Genomic DNA, 19,822 nt, shown 5'->3' on the forward strand with positions numbered 1-19,822 from the left:
TTTTAAAAATTCAATCATGAGGTAAGAGGCAACAAGTAGAGGGCTGTGCTAACAAGACGTTTCCTGAAAGGTCCCTCAACCACTAAGAATTTAAAGAACATGCTACTCTGTATTTTATTTCTGAAAGTAGCCAAGTGAGAACTTGAAAACAATTCGCCTTTCAGCGACTCCTTTTTTTTCTTTTTTCTTTTTTTTTTTTTCTGGTCTTGGTTTATTTTTTATCAAACCGTCGTGGGAAAACGTCATGAAGACAAATGAACAGTAACGCAAAGACCCGAAAAGATAAAACGCCTCAGCACCTGTGAAGAGCAGCCGAGGGTAGGCTATGCAAGAAGATTAAGTAGGAGCCTCCGGGCACCCGTAGGTCGAAGTCTTTGGATCAGGCACCGGAAATGACCTCGAGCTGCGGCTTCCTCTCTGGGAGGGCAAAATCCGAAGCTCTCCACTGTGCTCAGTAAACCCGCGGAATTCCGAGGGCGCGGGGGTCGCGCGCCAGCGTCCGACGATGGGGAAGTTCGTGGTGGTGGGCGGTGGGATCGCGGGCGTCACGTGTGCGGAGCAGGTACGGCGAGTTTCCCCCACCCCAAAGGCGGAAGCCCTGAGGGCCTCTCCCGCGACCGCTCTCGCCGCTCTTCCGGGACTCTTTTGGCCACGCCCCCTTGTCCCTCTGCCCTCTGCTTTCGGGAGCTAAAAGCTGCGTGGTGCGGCCAGGCGAAGTCCTTGGTTCTTCGCAGAGCTTCATGGCTGGTGCAGGAGCAAGAACTGTGGGAAGCAATAGCAAGGAAATCAAAGTTGGCATGCCCAGGATCTGGTCTTAATAATGGCAGAACCGACAAGAGGGCTTTATTTGTATTTGGACAAAAATTCTGTGCGCTTTTAAAATTACCTTAGCTGATTGAATTGTAGAGAAGTGCCAGATCCTTAGTGCATCATAGCTAACAAATAAAGAAACGCTTGCATGAATTTCCTGTACTTTGAACTCCCAAGGTGAAAGAGACTTCATCTTCAGTATTGTTTGGTAACAGAACCGGCAAATAAATACAACTAGGGAATACTTTTCTGATACTAATAACGGGACTATATATATATTCATATACGTGTAGGCAACCCCCCCTAAAAAAAAAAAAAAAACCCGAGTATTTTGTCGATATAAACAAGCACTTACTGGTTTTAAGGAGTAGTGAAAGAATTTTTTGTTTTTAATTTCAATCTTCAGATGTGTGTTTTCTGTTTGCCAGGTACACATTATAATACAGGCACCATACTAAGGGCTCTGAGTACTATAGTCAAGTGTAAAGAGCGTGGGTGAGCTTTCCCCGGGATTCATGTTCTAGTAGAACAGACATAAATAAATCGTTCCATCTGTGTGTTAACTGTTAATCTTAGGAGTGCCTGTGGAGTTCGGTAGGGAGTTAATTTAAGAAAGAGGTCTCTTTTCGTGAGATATCCTTGTATCTCTTTGTCAAAGAATGAATGAGAAGAACAGGAAAGCATTCGAAAGGGAGGCAACAGTATACTGTCCAGTGGAAAAGCAGCACCATCTGGGAGCAGCAAAGTTTAAATAAAGCGCATGATACTCTTGAGAATTTATGGGAGCTTTAATCAGCAAAGGTTGGCAGAGATCAGATCATAAAGTGCTTTTTAAGTCATGCTAAAAACAAGAGCTTACGAATCTCTTGATTTTTAAGCAGTGAAGTAAAGTAATCCAGTGAATTGTGTTGACAGATGATTAGTTATGTTTTGGGGGCCATGGCAACTGGTTAATACTGCTTATGAGACTGGAAGGCCAATTTCAAGGTGATTTCAGTAGTATAAAAAAGCTTTGTGGGAAAAAAAAAGCTTTGTAAACATGGCCAAATAATGGGAACAGAAGGGAGATAAATTGCAGAATGTACAAAGGAAAGATGGATAGATAATATTGTCAAATGTTAATAGAAAATTCTGTTAGGATGAAACTAAAATAATCTTACATGTTTTAAGAGTTTGTAGGTGACATGAACATGCTTAGGTTTAGAGGAATAGTAAAATTAGAAACAGGACTCTTATTAGATTGGTAATGTAGGTTAATATTGAGAGTTTGCTTTAATTTCATCCCAGTGAAGGCAAATTAAAATATTATTTTAAAATAAATAGAAGTGACTTAACTGTTTTTTGGAAAGGTAATTTCTTATGTCTGTGATAACTTTAAATTGGTGTACAAAATAATTTAAAGGATATTTCTGTACATTACTTTCCTTGTTCAGGAGGCCTTTGTTACTGTTCAGTGTAAATGTATTCATTTTATCAATATATGAGTTTAACAGTTCTCTATAAATATAAACAAGACCTCAAATAATACAGACCTTTATATGAGACCCAAGAGTTTTGGATTTCCTAGATTAGTAACGTTATTAAAACTTTATTATCCCATACTCCCACACTTAATTTTAGAGCAATACCTAATATTATCATAATTTTCTCTTTTTAAAAATAAGTTGGCTGTTAGCTTTCCATCAGAAGAGATTCTCCTGGTCACAGCTTCTCCTGTTATTAAAGCAGTTACCAATTTTAAACAGGTGAGAATCTTTTTTTGTAACTTTCTTAGTTTTAGTTTGAAAAAGAAATGCTCTAATGGTGTTTTTTACTCCTTTTTTTTTAATTGACAGGTAACAATTGGATATGTTTATAGTATACAACATATTTGGCTAGATATATAGAAGGTGGAATTGCTAAATCGAGTTTTCAATATATATGCATTACCTCACTATCATTTTTATGAGACCATTTAAAATTTAGTATTATTTTAGCAAGTGCCGAATATGTACAGTATATCACTATTCCCATTATCAAGATGTACATTAGATCTCTTGAATTTATTCCTGTTGTATAATATGTTCTATCCTTTGAACAAAATCTCCACAGTGCCTGTACTTATGTCTCTGTTAACCACCATTTTACTTTTCTGTTTCTATGAGTTTGACTTTTATACTTCCCATGTAAGTGAAATCATGCAGTATTTGCTTTTCTGCACCTAGCTTTTTCACCTAGCATAATGTCTTCCATGTTCATTCATGTTGTCACATCTGACAGGATTTCTTCTTTTTTTAAAGCATGAATAGTATTCCATTGTGTGTATTACATTGTCTTTATGCACTCAGTCATTGGTGGACACTTAGGTTGATTCCTGCCTTAACCATTATGAATAATGCTGGAATGAATATAGGAGTACAGATATCTCTTCAACATGTCAGTTTAATTTCTTTGGGATATATACCCAGTTGTGGTATTGTGGTATCATATGGTAGTTTAATTATTAATTTTCTTGAAGAACTTCCTGTTTTCTGTAAGACTATACTAATTTACATTCCCACCAACACTGAGGCAAGGATCCCTTTTCTCCACTTTTTGCCAACACTTGTTATCTTCTTTCTTTTGAATAATAGCCATCAAAACGAACGTGAGATGTCTCGTTTTAGTTTTGATTTTCTTTCTCCTAGCGATTAGCACTTGTGCTAATGTTGAACACATTCTTAAATTTCTGTTGGCAGTGTTTATGTCTTTAGAGAAATGTCTAGTTAGATCCTTTGCCTATTTTTATATTGGGTTATTTGGTTTTTTAATATGGAGTGATTGGGTTCCTAATATATTTGAGATGTTAATACTTTATCACAAATATGGATTGCAAATATTTTTGCCACTCTGAGTTCTTTTTTCACCCTATTATAATAATTGTTTCCTTTGCTATGGAGAAACTTTTTATTTTAATATAATTCTACTTATTTTTGGTTTTGTTACCTATGCTTTAGGCTTCTCCCACTTCCTAATAGCACCGCAAGTTGGTGACCAAGCCTTTAGCATATGAGCCTTTGAGGAACATATAAGATCCAAACCATAACAGTGCAGTTGGCTAACTTTCTTGTTTTATGAACTTGAAATAGTAATGGATAGTCACAAATGAAAATATTTTATTGAGATTCTTGAACTAAAATAACTGTTTAAAGTATACCTTTTTCCTCTTGGATCTAATATAGGTTTCCAAAACATTGGAAGAATTTGATGTTGAGGAACAACCAAGTACTGTGTTAGAAAGTCGCTTTCCTAACATTAAGGTCATAGAATCTGGAGTAAAGCAGCTGAAGAGTAAAGAACACGTAAGCAAAACATTTTAAATGATATATTTCCACATTCAGTGTTGGCAAGGTTTTGCTTATCTTCCTTTGAGCCTGCTTGTATCACCACCACCATTTCAGTTTCTAAAATGTAAAGTTTAGTGGCACTGATTTTCATTATTAGAAAATTCACACTGCAGGGGAGTTGTTCTGGGTTATAAGTGTCCCTTACGTGCTGGTACTACATTAGTTTCTGGGATATAATAGGAATAATACAATGTACCTGCTCCTAAAAATGGTCAGCGTCACCAGGGTCACCATGTATTGATATATATACTGTATAACTATATGGACATATAAAAAGCACAGTCATGAAAATGTTTCCAAAATTCTGCCATTAGGTGCTCAGGAAGGCATAATGTTACATTTAAGTCAGGCTTCAAAGATGAAAAGCAGATTACATGTTCAAAGACCTAAGAAAGAAAAAGGGGGATGAGGAATCATAAGGATGTCAGAGGGATTAGGGTATGGAAAAGTAAAGGAATCTGGCCAGCAAGGCTAGGGAAATAGGTAAGATTGTGAAGAACTTTTTGTGTCATTCTAAGAAATTGGGTCTTTGTTGTATTCAGTCAGATTTGTAAATCTGGGGGCACGGATGCTAAAAATTTTTTTAGTAAGCTATATCTGACAGCATTGTGGAGGATGAACCGAGATAGAGTTAGTGACCAACAGCCAAATTAAATAGCAGTTGCAGTCGATATGATGCCTGGATTAAGATGGGAAATGTAGTTGGAAACAATATCCCACATTTAAGGGTATTTCTCCTATACATTCAGCAGGACTCACTAAACCCTTGCAATTGAGAATGAGTAAGACAGTCTCAGGAAAAGATGTCACGTGTTTTAAAATCTCTGCAGAGGACATCAGAGAAAGGGGAAATGGGGGTTTTAGTTGTTTCTGTAAGGCAGTTCTAATGTATGAGTGAAATACAGATAATTTAATAGAAGTATCAAATTGTATGAGAAGAAAATTAAAAACCTTAATTCTAAAACGCAGGTAAGTTTCTGATACTTTTAATGGTAAGACATTCCAAGTATTATTCATATCAATTAATTTTGTAAATTGAGTTGTACTCTCAAAAAGGAGAATTTGAGTATTAGAGGATTTGATGAATTAGACTGCGTGCCACTGCCATTTGAAAAGTATCGTCCGTGCAGTGTGTATCTGCCCTCTTAGCTGCTCTGTGCATACTTCCTTGAATTAGAAGTAGGGTGTGACTTTATGTCTACTTCCAATATTTAGCAGTAGCTAATGAACAGTGTTTTTGTATCTGGATTTCTTTTTTCAGTTGCTAAATATGGATTATTTTTAAAGCTTGGTCAATGCCAATATCTTCTATTTCTGTCAGATAAAATTCTAACCAAGTTATCTGTAGGAACATAAGTGTATAATTTTCTGCTTGGATTATCCTGTGGAGTATTGGTTTATTGTGTTTGTCATGCAACTGAAGCATTGAATTGGGTACTCAGTGTCCCAAATGGTTGGTAAGTGCCAAGTTATATAACTCAGTATGTGGCACAAAGGTGAACCGTTAAACCATTCCAGCAAAGTGCAGCACGTCTCCCTGTAGCACAATACTACTGTATGTAGATTTCCATTCACTGTTAAGGAATAAAAATAGTGCATCTCTAATACATATTTTTTAGACTCATTGATGTTATTCAAAGTTACCACTTAGAAATCACTAGAGGTTTGTAATTGCTCTAAATATTGAGTGCTATCAAGTGGCAACCTTAATATATTAATTTTAGCTTTTGTCTTACTGAAATTTCAACTTAAAGTTAAATCATATTCCTACATGAATTTGCTTCCCCTCTTCCTTTCATTACTCTCCGTGTTTACAGTGTGTTTTCACAGAAGATGGCAATCAGCATATATATAAGAAACTCTGTCTGTGTGCAGGAGCCAAGCCAAAGCTGATATGTGAAGGAAATCCTTATGTGCTAGGAATCCGTGATACAGACAGTGCTCAGGTAACATTTTAAATTTGGGTTACAGTAAGGAAACCTGAAGATTCCTTTGACGCTTCTGCATCTAAATAAAAGTGTTCCACTTGACAGTGTTAATTCCTCATTGATTAGAACAGAGGGAAAGTTTTTGTTTCACAACTCATAAAAAAAATAGAGGTTATATGAGCTGGATGTGGTGTCACAATCCTGTAATCCCAGCACTCAGCAGCTGAGGCAGGAGAATCAGACGTTCAAGGCTAGCCAGGACTACATAGTGAGACTCTTACCTCAAAGAGTAAGGAAAAAAAGAGTAGTAATATGTGTTATTATTGTCAACTTCAGTTTGTTTTTAGTTGATAATTTTTACTTCATGCTAATCTCAGAAAGTCTTTTGGCTCTGAGCTATTATACAGTGACTATGTTGAAGATTACAGTTTACATTACACATTCCTTACTCCTCGCTGGGAAATGTGATTTGTCACTTAAATAATGTGATAATCTTTTTCCCAAATGGCAAAGCGTATGTAAAATGTGTTGGTCTTATTCCACGGCAAAGAAAATATTCATGAGATCTTGGAGGTGGAAATCACGATGGAATCATCGAACTGAGAAAGGTTTATTGCTTGGTTAGTTCATTGCTCTGTGCTAACATTGTGATTAACCACCCAAGGGAGATGACACTTCTCAAAGTGCATGATTCAACTTTGTCTGGTGATGTGCCTCAGAGTTTGTTAACCGTGCTGACAAGAAGCTCCTCCTTATGTCATCCCACTGCTTTGTCTAACTTCACACTCACTCTTCTGTTCCAGGAGGGATGACTTTGCATCATACAATGCTTTCTGTTCTTGAAAACTGCCAATGATTTCTCTCAGCCTAGTCTTCTCTTAATGAGGAATTTAGAGAAAATTAAGAGAACTTGACTATCTTTGTGTCAACAGTTGAGGTTTATGTCATTGGAGATTTGAGCTTATTCTTGTTTCAGCTAGGCCTTCCACATACATGAACTCATTGAATCCCCATGATAATCTTCATGGTACTCCAGAGAACTTTGCTACAAAGGTAGCTTGGGATGAACGATAAATGGAGCACTTGTCATAGTAATGGGAAGGGTGCGTCCTGGCAGAGTCGGAAAATGAGATTTTGTTGTTGCATAATAAAGTGGATAAAATATTTCTGTGTCTAGAATATTATCTGACAATAGAAGCTGAGATGAAAAGACGAAGTATTTTCCTATTCTAAGGCAACTGTTATGTTGATCAAAAGTACAGTATTTGCTTTTATTTCTGCAGTACTGGGAAATGAACCCAGTGCCTGCATACGGAGCTGCATCCCCAGCCCCCACCCCTCCTCCCTTTTTGTTTGGAGACAGGGTCTTGCTAAGTCAATAAATTTCCCAGGATGGGCTTAAAGTTGGGATCCTCCTGCCTCAGTCTCCCAGAGTGCTGGAATTACCGGCATGCAGCACCACACCCAGCTGGAAGTATAGTTTAAACTTATTCTTCTCATCTGTGTCCAATATACTTTCTTAAGGTGTCCGGATCTTCCTTAAATTGCACTGCCATCACTGAAGGACAAACTAAAGTCAACCTCAGTTTTTTGGGTTTTTTTTTGTAGAATATTAAGTCAGTTTAAAGAATAGTACAAGCTAGAAATAAAGTAGTAGGTAGAGGAACGTTTTCTGCACTGAGATCATTCTGAATCAGTGAAACTATACTTTTGAAAGAGCCAGATGAGTTACCACCAGCTTCTTCCTAGCTCATCATACTCTTTTGTTATTTTTTTGGGGGGGGGATAATTTGTCTTATAATAGTAATTACAGCATTTTTCCAATAAATGTGCGACTTTATGATGTGCCTGGTACTTATAATAGCTTTATCTACATGACAGCACACAGTCCATACAGAAACGTTAGGACGTGTAGTCAGTTGTTTTTCTCTACAGTTGAGGAACCTGAGGTCCAGAGAGGTTAAGCAGCTGTGCCCAGTCATCGCGTTAGGAGCTGCTAAAGCCAGTGACTCCAGACTGTGATGGGGAGCCTTCAGAGACAAGGGCCCAAACTGTAACCCAGAACCACTTATTTATCACAGAGTACCAAAACCGGAATACTGAGATTTTAGTTTAGAAAAAACAACTCATACATTAACATTTTTTTGTCTCAGAAGAAAAACAGGTGTGCCATAGGTTCGCCACCGCTGCTGCAGGCTCTGCTCTTACCCGCCATGCCTCTGCACTTCTTGCCAAAAGTTTTCATTGTTGAGGGACCCTAGGGAGACATGTCATCGAAGAGGCTAGCAGAGGCAAACTCACTGATTCTGTCCAGAGCTTGGATTGTGCAGAAAGCCTCTGGTTGAAATGCTGCAGGGCTTCATATGTAATCACGTAATAGGCAAGGGAAATTAGGAGAGGCACTGCAGTACAGGCAGCTTACGATGAAACACGAAGCAGAACCTGGGAATACTGATTGGGAGGGTACATACACCCTGGCAGACTGGGAAGCAAGTTTTGTTGTTCCTTTGTAAACTGATGAAATACTTACATTTTTAGAACATTATCAGTGAAGTCTTTTGCTTCACTATTTCAAAAACTCTTTTTCTTTTTAATATAGGAATTTCAGAGACAGCTTACTAAAGCTAAAAGAATAATGATCATAGGGAATGGTGGTATTGCACTTGAGTTAGTGTAAGTATGTTTTTAAATATCATTTAAAAGTTGTTTTGGGATTCATGTGATTGTGGGCATACTAGAAAACCTTGTATCCTGAATATCAAACATAAATGTAATTGTTTTTCATATTTTCAGGGATAAAAATCCACTTTATTTTTTAGCTCTTATAGAATACAAGATTGCAGAAATTTACTTTTAAAATATAAATGGTTCAGGAATGTTTTTAGTCTCTATGATCTGGCACTAAAAGTATGACTTATTATTGTATTATGTATGGTTTTTTTTTTTTGTACCAGGAATCAAACTCATGACCTTATGCTTGCCAGGCAGGCGCTGTGCCACTGAGCTATCTCCCTGGCCCTGTATTATGTATGTTTAAAATATTTCTTTTGTGCAAAGGAGTTAAGAGTCTTACAATATTTAATCCTGTCCTTTTCTTTAAATTAGGTAGTGAAAACTATCTACTTGTCTAAAACTTGTAATTTTACATCCACAAGCACTTCTTCGATAGGTTAAGGAAGGTGTCATAGTGCTGTTCTCTGAGTTGGGTTCCCTGGGGTCTTTGCATCTCCTGAGGAAAAACCAGCATACTCAAACCCCTTCCACACGAGAGTAGCCTGTGTCCCACCAAATTCATCAGTGTTGATTTCAGTTCAGGTCTCTGCTTCTTCCCAAGTGCCGGTTAATCCTTTCCTTTTCAAACAGACAATTTTTCCAAATTTCACAAAACTGTAATACCTCACTGTAGTCTCTTTTAGAGTGGTTTTAAGGTGAAAGTATTTCCTGCGTGTGTGATGATACTTTCAAACTTGTACCCCTTGCTGAGCGCACAGTTGAGGTCAGCAGAGAACTAGAGAATCCTGTGAGGGAGGACAAGTACAGTAATCACTTGTGGTGCTTACTCCAGTACCAGGCCTGCTAGTCAGTCATTGGTACGTTAAGCTACAGTGATATGTTTAATACCATTATATTAACTTTAAAATATGAAAATTATATGAAAATTTGTAATTTATTAATAACGTATTCCATAGTAACAATAGCCTATATGTAAAGTGAAATATAAAATTAGTTACCACGTGTGTGTATTCGATTTTCTGCTCAGCAGCAATCCTATATGATCTGAGCAACATAAAATAGTATGTTCTATCCCATGAAAAAGAACATTCTGAGATTTAGTGACTATAAACATTCGTTGGCCCTGGGGAGCAGGAAAAATAAAGGCATGAAGTGAGGGGCTGCTCATGCACGTGCTAAAAGCATGAATGTAACTTCACCTGGAATTAGGTGAACTAAACTTCTTTCTGTCTCCTGTTCATTGATTAGTCTTGAACAGTCATTTAATCTAACTACATTATATCAGTTTATGAAAGAAAAAGGGGCAATAATTTATATCCTTGAAATGTTAAAGTTAGAATTCATATTAATATGTAATATTCCTATAACTGTTGCAAGTTCAAAAAAGTCCTATGTCCTGTTTGTCTGATATTGTCCCCATTTATATCATGATCAAAATAATCATTATTAGGAGACAGTATCTTGGGTTAGATGACGGGTGATATGATTATGTGAACTGTAAGGGACTTCGGGGGCTTAGTGAAACTCTCATTACGTTCTCACCTGGAAATGAACCGCGTAGAGTAATGGAAAGTGGAGTCCACTGCCAGGGCCATTCCTTTTTTCCTGTAAAGTCTGATCTTTTTATGAACCAGATAATTTATGAGATGAAGAAAATTGAAGGTAATAGTTCTTTATAACTGAAGATTTTTAAGTTGTAACTTTTTCTCCTTTTTCTATCCTCTTACATAAAGTGGTGCTTTGAATACATAAAAAATTAATCACCAGTGAAGTCACCTATTCCCGGTATTGTAGCTATGTATTATACATTCTTTCTTGATCATACGCTAGCCTGATAAAGCAATGCTTACATGTGGAACCTTGGAGGACATTCATACAACTATGACGTACACTTCAACACTCTGAAATGATACTCATTTCATAAAATTTTACTTGATACTAAGTACATATAGTTATCACATACAGGTTCTTTCAGTAAACTGGTTAAATTTCTTGTAGTGTTTATTCTGTTTATAACTTAGCTTTGAAGTATGTTCCATTCCTCTTTATAATCAGTCTATCCAAATTTACCATAAAATTTGTTCTTTACTTTTGCTGTAAGAGACAACTGTTATTTGGAGATTTCTACTTAGACTTTTGAAGTTACTCTGCATAACTGTAATATTCCTTTTAGGTATGAAATTGAAGGCTGTGAAGTGATTTGGGCCATTAAAGATAAAGCTATTGGGAATACTTTCTTCGATGCAGGCGCAGCTGAATTTTTGACTTCCAGGCTCATCTCCGAAAAACCAGAGGCTAAAATTCCACATAAAAGAACTAAATACACAACTGAAGGTAAGTGTAGCCTCTGTCTAGCTCATTAATTCTCACATGGGATTTTTTTAAACTACATACATAAGGGCTTTAAGGAAATTTAGCAAAATATATTTGAGAGATAGGAATATGGATCTTTATTTCTGTATCTTCAGATTTTCTAAAACATATATATATGTACAGACATGTACCTGTATATTCAGATAATTCAAATAGGAAATATAAAGTGAAATTTAAATAAACTAGCTCATCTGCAACTTTGCAAACAGATGTTAGAATCGAGCACTATCAAAGATTAAAAAATACAATGAGAAATTTAAATTTTGCAATTTAATTTAGCAGTTTAATTTTGTTTAATAGCTTTTTAAAAATTTTTGGCCTATACAGAATGAATTTTGTAAGTTTTGAAGGTACTAAACATTGAAAAAATTGATGGCTAAATTTTTTATTCTTCAATTTAACTGTCTGTTGTCAAAAAGATTGGTTAAATGTTTATACACATTTAATTGAAGGTTTGTTTTATAGCTGTTTCACAGAATATTAAAATAATAAAATGATTAATATAAACTGGTTTTGTCATGCTATACATTTGTATGTATTAGAATGATGTTATTCCCTAAAAGCCACAGAATACAGGCATAAATCTCTGCCTGCCTAGTTTTATATCACGTGAGTTCATTTCTTCAGGAATGAAAAAGGAAGCAAGACCCAAAGCTAAAGCTGATACTGTGGGCAGTGCCTTGGGACCAGATTGGCATGAAGGCTTGGATCTAAAAGGAACAAAAGAGGTACTATTTGCATATACTGATTAAATATGTCTACATGAAATCTTATTACAGACAACCAAAGAAATACATAGGTCACTTAAAATCCGCAGTGGTAGGAAAGGACTTCGAATCCACTTGGCCTGGATGCCCACCAAAGATAGGGGAACATAAATTCGTCTATGTAAAGTGCATCTAAACTGTGTCTCAGTGTTTCTGCAAACTCTGCAGGGATTAAGATCTCCACACACAGACTACAGGCACTACACCTGTCTGACTTTAAATTCATCTTTCTGAAAGGTCACTTCAGAAGCATGTGGTACACTTAAATGGATCCACAATACATACTTAAAATCATGAGTGGATAAGCATATAATTAGGTTTTATTCATTGTATTACTTAGCTGTTTTAATTTTTAAAGTTTTTTAAAGATACCATATTTAAATATTCTTAAAAAGCCAGGTAATCCTTCATTACTCTGTTATTTCTCTAAAGCATTGTTTTTCAGCTTTGGGTAGGTGGGAAGCAGGTGGCCCCATGGCATATCTAATTTTGAGGATGGAAAGTACGCAAAATCATTTCTTTCTGTACTCTTAGATCCTAAGCTTAATTGTATTTTTAACCCAAGTATTTCAGTAATTTGTTTCAAAAAAATATTTATTGTCTAGTATCTATCCTGTACCTTCCTAAGGTTCCAGGATTGAGTAAAGTCAGGATAGTCTTGCTCTGAAGAAGTTTTTAGTCCATTCACCATTGTCAGTTTTTTAAAAGTATATGTGTAATTACTAGTGAGGCCTAGACTAAAAAACATTCCCTGCATTCTGTCTTCCAGGGCAACTACTAGATCTCTTAAGTACTGAATGAATTTCTGGTCACTCCTTTCACACACGTAAACTAAGAGGCTTATTTTGGGGCATCCAGCATCTTTCATTTATAAGAATTGTTTTCGCTCTATATTTCTACATGTTTTCTTTATCTTCAGTAACCCAAGTCATTCTTTCTGGAAACACTGTATTATTATTATTATTATTTTCTTTTTATTTTCAGTTTTCTCATAAGGTTCACATGGAAACCATGTGTGAAGTGAAGAAAATCTATCTCCAGGAAGAATTTAGACTTCTAAAGAAAAATTCCTTGACTTTTCCAACGGACCCTCATAAGTCAGTTACCACAGATAATGGTAAGCAGCAAGAAAAGAAGTTATTATTTATAGAAGTTTAATTTAACCTTATTATATTTAAAACTTCAAATTTCTGTATAAGATTATGTAAGAGAAGTGAAAATAAAACCAAATTTATTAGCATTAAGTCATTTCATTTTACTATTTAAAAATTTTCTAAAAAGTTTGTACAGAATTTTCTATTTTACATAAGGCTCATGGTGATCGGACCATCAGTATAATACAGATCAAAACAAAACAAATTGAAAACAAAGCCCTTGAAGTTTTTGGAGGTGACAACCCCAAATCAAACAGATTAAAATCTATGTACTTGAGACAGAGATGCAGATCAAAGACCTATTCCACACCTCCTGTGAGAACTTATTCCTGTCCTACACACTCCTGTGAAGCATCTGAAGCAATACTCAGCCCACTCATGTATGGAATATTCTACTGCTTTAAAGTCTAAGTTTTTCTATAGGACAAGAGAGTGTTGGAAGTGGGCCAGGAATAGCGAGGAAAAACACTGAAAAGTGAGGAAACAAGTTGGGGTGAACGATGAATATCAAGTATTAATAAAGTTTTTTAGAGAAATAATTTAAAAAGGGATTATCCATTTAACTTTACTCAGGGAAAATGTGTATATGTCCAAATTTGAAGGAAAACATTTAGAATGACTTTGCAATTATACCAAAAATAGAAGATACTGATTGTATTAAAATTATTCTAATGAAGCACCTTATAAAAATCATTAAGGGGTGTTGTTTAAAGCCATTTGCTACCTCTTTGTTCTTATTCAATACATTCATGTAATTTCTGTTGATTACATTTGAAAATAAAATCTTCCTTTTTTAAAGAGACATGGCCCGTATATGTGGAACTGACCAATGGAAAGCTGTATGGCTGTGATTTCATTGTCAGCGCAACAGGAGTTACGCCAAATACAGAACCTTTTCTCCATGGTAACAGTGTAAGGGGAAATGTTTGGTCCAGTTATAAATATTTTTAAAGTATTAATTCTTTATGAAGAGGTCTAATTCTCAGTCATGAATAACTATTCTTTATTTTAATAAAGAACTGAAGATAGCTGAAAACAATTTGGTTTATATACATGTATTGACTTATAGTCTTCTTTACTTCTCAAAATTCTTTAGCAGTTACCATCCCAGCATGAATGTGATCGAGGGACGTAATGTACAGTTTAAGTAAGAGTTGGTTAAGAGACTAACACCTGTTATGAATTCTCAGAAATGAATCTTAAAGAGACTGTTACTTTCATTTGCCTTGTAGCACTTGAAGCTTATAAAAACAGCAATGTTGTCATTATGAGTAGGTCAATCATACGGTTATTGGGTACTTTTGATACTGAAATTCTGATATTTATGAGTCTGTATCAGTAAAAATTTAATCCCTGGAAAGCCGGCATAGATCCCTAGACTTTGCAGCTGTTTATTACTTTCTCACTGAAGATGAGCACACCGCAGTGTAAAAATTTGACATGTTCTTTTACTCTTACAATGAAAAAGTCATGTTGCAGTCTTCTCTAGACTTACTGCTTACGAGGAACGTCTTTCAGTTTGACCTAGGAGAAGATGGTGGCCTGAAAGTGGATGAGCACATGCTCACGTCACTTCCAGATATCTACGCTGCAGGTGACATCTGCACGGCGTCTTGGCAGCCCAGCCCAGTCTGGCAGCAGGTGAGCCCGCGCTTAGGATCACACGATTTAATCAGGGATCCATTAGGAATTAAAGCAGTCGCTACCCACCCAGCTGTCTGCTTTTCCAACTTTTCTGCTTTAAATAGAAAGCCATCACAAAGTTATTTTGTGATATTAAAAAAACCAACTAGATTTTCTCCCTTTTTGGTAAATTATATAGTAAATTGGAGAGCAGACTGGGTATCTTTTGTAAAGAATTAAGGACTATTACTTTTCATTCTCATATGCTTATCAGCATATCCAGCAGAACTCTGATGATGGAAATATTCTGTAATCCTGCGCTGTTCGGTTAGGCACTTGTCACATGAGTCCCATGGGTACTTTAAAGGTGGCTGATCTGACTGAGGAACTAAATTTTTTATTTACATTTAATTAAATAGCTATATGAGGCTAGTGTTGACTATACTGGACAGCAGAGCTATAGATTAAAAAACAAAACAAATCAAACCACTGAGATCATAAATTACATAAATAAGACATTCTATTCCTGGAAAGAATGTTCTGATGGTAATTATTACTAAATAGTATTCCTGACAGCAAACAGCTTTCCTGAGCCGCAGTAGCTTCCATCTGGATCTAGACTTCTAGACTTCCCCATTCACACAGTGTTGCCTGCATCCTTTTAAGGGACAAAAAAAACTACTAGAGGAAGATAATCAACGACAAAAGGAAGCTGTTTTAGGAAGGACAGAGGCAAGGGAGATGTCACAGATTAAGAAAACCAGTCCACATTTATCTGTGTTAAGAAAAGTGTTACCACGCTCAGTGTACTCTGCTCCCTTGCAAGACTGCTTTTCACTTCTTCAAACCTACCTTCCTTATGGAGACTGACACTAGAAACTTTGTAGAAATAGAATAAAAAATACAGTTGCAAGGGAACTGGTACTGTCAGAGAGAAAAAACTAAATGACTTCCCAGAATCAGTTGCCAAAATCTGATGTGATACCAGTATATCTATGTTTAATTTTTTAGTTTATCAGCTTAACTGATGCTTGAAAAATGAAGGTTACTGGAAAGTGGAACATTTTCATAGAATAGTTATTCATGACTGAGAATTAGACCTCTTCATAAAGAATTAATACTTTAAAAATATTTATAACTGGACCAAACATTTCCCCTTACACTGTTACCATGGAGAATTTTTCCATAATAGTGTAATATGTATGCTAATGCTGACGACAGACTTTGAAGAGGGGACTGGTTAATTAAAATATTACCCCCGTCTGATGTAATCTATTTTTGTATAGAAATTTATTTAGTAGAAATCTTACTGAAACATATTCATGATTGGCGGGTGTTCTCCCTAATTTTTAGAGACAGTAATTTAGATAGACTAAAAGAATACCAAAGTCAGCTTGATTAGTGTATACTGGTGACTGTTTCAGTGGCGAAGATAATAACTAGAACCAACTGAACTGAAGGAGTGTCCAGCACTGAACCTCTTGAAGGGAACTTGCAAGGTTAGAATTATAATATTAAGTAATGATAATGAAAACAAGATGTCATGTAACATTTTTCCATTCAGATGAGGCTGTGGACCCAGGCTAGACAGATGGGATGGTATGCTGCAAAGTGCATGGCTGCAGCTAGCGTGGGAGACTACACTGACATGGATTTCAGCTTTGAACTGTTTGCTCATGTAACAAAATTTTTTAACTATAAGGTAAGCTGGTTAATCAAATGAATGCAATTTCTTCTGTGGGCCTGATAATTAAATATATTCTATGTAGCTGGGCGTGGTGGCACACGCTTGTAATCCCAGCACTCGGGAGGCTGAGGCAGGAGGATCATTGCAAGTTCGAGACCAGCCTTTTACCCCAGCTTTGTTCCACGTTGGTGGATTTCTAAGTTGTACTTGAGGTACCGTCTTTGTGAGGGAAACTAAAAGGTGTCGTACTTAGGAATGAACCAGGTGTTTTCTCGTTCATAGTATTTTATTTGACCCTTGTTAAATTATTCTGAAACAAGTTTTTTTCCCTCCAAATTTATTGATAAGGAAAAATACATCAGAAGCTTCAAGGAAATTAAATAATCTTTCCATTAAAGATCTAACTCAGTTCCTTATTAAATGTTTAAACTGGAATTCTAGGCTAATGTAGTTTATGTTCTGTACACTTACGTATTCCCTAGATACTTTTAATGTTTATGTACATAGTGCAGTATCATCCACTTAGATTCTCCAGATACGTCCAATGTTTAAAATACTAAAAATCAATATATTCTCTGATATTTTTAATGTTAATGTAAATTGGGTCGCAGTGTTATCTATAGAATAAATGTTTTCTCTGGGACCCTCCCAATAATACTGAGCTGTAAGTTTGCTGAATAGTTTTTTTGTAGGCTATTCTAACATGACCCAAAACAACTGCACCTTATGTTTCCTTCCTTGGTACTCAGGAGAATTCACTTTTTTTCCCTGTGTGTAGGTTGTTTTGCTGGGGAAATACAATGCACAAGGCTTGGGTTCAGACCATGAATTAATGCTGAGATGCACCAAAGGACAAGAGTACGTCAAAGTTGTCATGCAGAATGGGCGGATGATGGGAGCTGTCTTAATTGGTGAAACTGACTTAGAGGAGACATTTGAAAATTTAATTTTAAACCAAATGGATCTTTCACCATATGGAGAAGAGCTACTAGATCCAAACATTGATATAGAAGATTATTTTGACTAAAAGGAGATTTCCTCAAGATTCACATAAAGTTCAAACTAAGGAAAACTGGAGTCAGTAAAATGGATGACTGAACTGTATTTTTAACTTCCATTCATTATTAAATCAGAAGTGTCACCTGACATCGTGCCTGAGGCCCTGGGTTCAATGCCCAGTATTGAAGTGGGGTAAAAACACGGAGTGATGTTCATGCAGAAGTATTAAAGAAATAAAATGTTAAATAAGGAATCAGTTCAAGTAATTCCTTCACAGCCTGAGGATGTAGCTCAGCGGCACAGTGCCTGCCTGGCAAGTGCAAGGTCCTGAGTTCGATTCCTGGTACCAAGGAGGAAAAAAAGGGAAATAATTCCTTCACACATACATTTTTCTAATACAAAACTGACCTATTCTTAGGTAAGAAATCTTTAGTAACGTAGTCATTTTTAAGCTTTAAACATTTTACCTGTGATCTAGGTTTGGGACATACTTACCTAAATGGTTATCTACTTGGCTAAAATATACACAAATAGGCCAGATCTGTTCTTTGATTGTGAAATGTAGTTTTAGTAAGCTTATCACTTTATTTTACTACAGAGATACAGCAGTATTTTATTTGCTAATATGTATATTGATGTCTTACTCCTTTTTTGTTTGAATTATACAGCTATTTTTATACCTGAAATCATGTACATTATCATGCTTAAAATACCATCTGGAGTGAGAAGCCTATGTCAGTATAATACTGCTATCAAAAAGATGGTTCTGGGGCTGGGGATTTAGCTCAGCGGCAAAGCGCCTGCCTGGCAAGCGAAAGGTCGTGAGTTCGGTTCCTAGTACCGGAGAAAAACCAAAAAAAAAAGATGGTTCTGCCAAAGGAAAAAATACAATCAGTATACCAAGGCTAAAGAGCTTATCATACTTACATGAACTTGTTGCAAGTATTTTACATGAAGATTTATTTTTCCTTTTGATCTCTAATCAAAAGATCTCAAATCTTCAGATAAACTCTGAAGAAACAGTTTTACAAGTATAAAACATCAAACTGTTCTCAAAATTAAATTTTAACTTCAAAAATAATGGTGTACACATGCATAAACTATTCCTTTTGTAGAAAATTTAATAACAGCTTTTTCAGGCATCATCAATTTTCCTTTTCTTGCCCCTTGGAGTCTTGGAACCAGATTGTTGAAAGATGTTCACAGACTTCTGGAAGTTACCTGAATTTTTTTCTCCCCCCATTTTATCAACTTGTTCAGAATGAAAAGTGTTGGATGATTCAGCCTGTAAAAAAATGAAAAAAATAAAGCAAGCACCCTGTTAAAGTTCAGTTCTTTGATTTTCTCATTAGATTAATAATCTAAATATTCCTATTTGTATGAGTTAGTTCTCTAAGTGCCCAGGGTCTGATTTTCATTTCTAAGTATCTACTCAAATACGAGCTCCAGCTGAAATAAAAGGCGCTACATTTGTCTGAAGCGCTTTAAAGGACATTTGCAGTATCCCTAGACAACAGGAGTATATAGCATGCTTTGGCAGGCTGGATGCTATCTGCCTCTTACTGGTGCCTTTCAGTAAGGGCCTTTCAGTAAGCACCTTACTGGTGCCTTTCAGTAAGGGAAGGGGCCTCACAAAATTAGACTTTAAAATGGAGGCCTCTCATTCTAAGAGGTTGGAGACTCCTTAGTCTGTTAGGCTAGTCTGAATTCTTCCACTTACTACCTACAGTAAACAAAGTTTTGTTTTCTCCCTTTGAAACTCAGAGTCAGAACTAGCCAGGTGTGGTGGTGCACACCTATAATCCCAGCATTTGAGAGGCTGAGACAGGAGGAGTCCCACAAGTTGGAGGCCAGCCTGGGCTACCCAGTAAGTTCAAGGACAGCCTGAACTAATAGCGAGACCCTGTCTCAAAAAAAAAAAAAAAACAAATAAAACAACAAGAATCTGAGAACAAACATCTATTCTTATGTTCAGTTAGATCTAGGAAGGAAGTATAGAAAGGCATCCCGTAGGATTTAACTTTTTTAAATACATAGAAGTTGAAAATTAATAACCAGTCAGTTACCCTGAAACAGTTCTGTGTGGGCTTCTTCACTTGCATGCTAATAACATGTGCTTCACTGTTCAGAAGGTGAGCTTTGGGTCCAACTTTCAAATACGAAATAGTAGCATATGCTGTAAAACTGTAGTCTTCTCTGCAGAACACAAAAGCCAACAATCAGGAAACTTGAAAGAACCATAGAAAAACTCAGAAATAACCATAATTTTAAATGATATGTTAATATGAAATAGTACTATCACAGCACAAATAAAATCTTTATAGTGCAGTGGTACCTCAGTTCACAAACACTTCTGTTTGCAAACAATCCGGTTCACAAACAA

The 19,822-nt window shown here is 36.2% G+C and overlaps 2 protein-coding genes across 3 annotated transcripts in view; one reads left to right on the top strand and one right to left on the bottom strand.

Moving 5' to 3' along the window:
• The first annotated feature begins 402 nt into the window (after window positions 1-402).
• On the top strand, window positions 403-17,692 carry Pyroxd1 (pyridine nucleotide-disulphide oxidoreductase domain 1). The gene is made up of 12 exons (XM_005379057.2): window positions 403-562; window positions 2,475-2,555; window positions 4,011-4,130; window positions 5,993-6,121; window positions 8,703-8,776; window positions 11,010-11,170; window positions 11,837-11,937; window positions 12,961-13,093; window positions 13,930-14,042; window positions 14,649-14,771; window positions 16,318-16,455; window positions 17,219-17,692. Exons 1-12 carry the CDS (start codon window positions 506-508, stop codon window positions 17,465-17,467), a joined length of 1,479 nt encoding a protein of 492 aa, XP_005379114.1. The 5' UTR covers window positions 403-505; the 3' UTR covers window positions 17,468-17,692.
• A 294-nt stretch (window positions 17,693-17,986) lies between these two features.
• The window catches only part of Recql (RecQ helicase-like), a 33,266-nt gene continuing 31,430 nt past the window's right edge, over window positions 17,987-19,822 (bottom strand). For both annotated transcript variants that reach the window (XM_013511493.1, XM_005379058.2), the window contains exons 13-14: window positions 19,506-19,635; window positions 17,987-18,724 (exon numbers count right to left, since the gene is read on the bottom strand). In XM_013511493.1, the coding sequence (XP_013366947.1) occupies window positions 18,575-18,724; window positions 19,506-19,635 (280 nt within the window). In that variant the 3' untranslated portion in view covers window positions 17,987-18,574. The remainder of the gene's footprint in view (window positions 18,725-19,505; window positions 19,636-19,822) is intronic.

This window comes from Chinchilla lanigera, unplaced genomic scaffold, assembly GCF_000276665.1.
Source record: "Chinchilla lanigera isolate Chin_1 unplaced genomic scaffold, ChiLan1.0 scaffold00012, whole genome shotgun sequence".
Classification (NCBI taxonomy): Eukaryota; Metazoa; Chordata; class Mammalia; order Rodentia; family Chinchillidae; genus Chinchilla; species Chinchilla lanigera.

Bases quoted from the DNA above. Each gene is read 5' to 3' on its own strand.
- Pyroxd1 (XM_005379057.2), top strand. From the start codon at position 506: ATGGGGAAGTTCGTGGTGGTGGGCGGTGGGATCGCGGGCGTCACGTGT. The intron at 13,094-13,929 runs GTAAGCAGCAAG...CCTTTTTTAAAG, and splicing joins GTCAGTTACCACAGATAATG to AGACATGGCCCGTATATGTG. The intron at 14,772-16,317 runs GTGAGCCCGCGC...TTTTCCATTCAG, and splicing joins CCAGCCCAGTCTGGCAGCAG to ATGAGGCTGTGGACCCAGGC.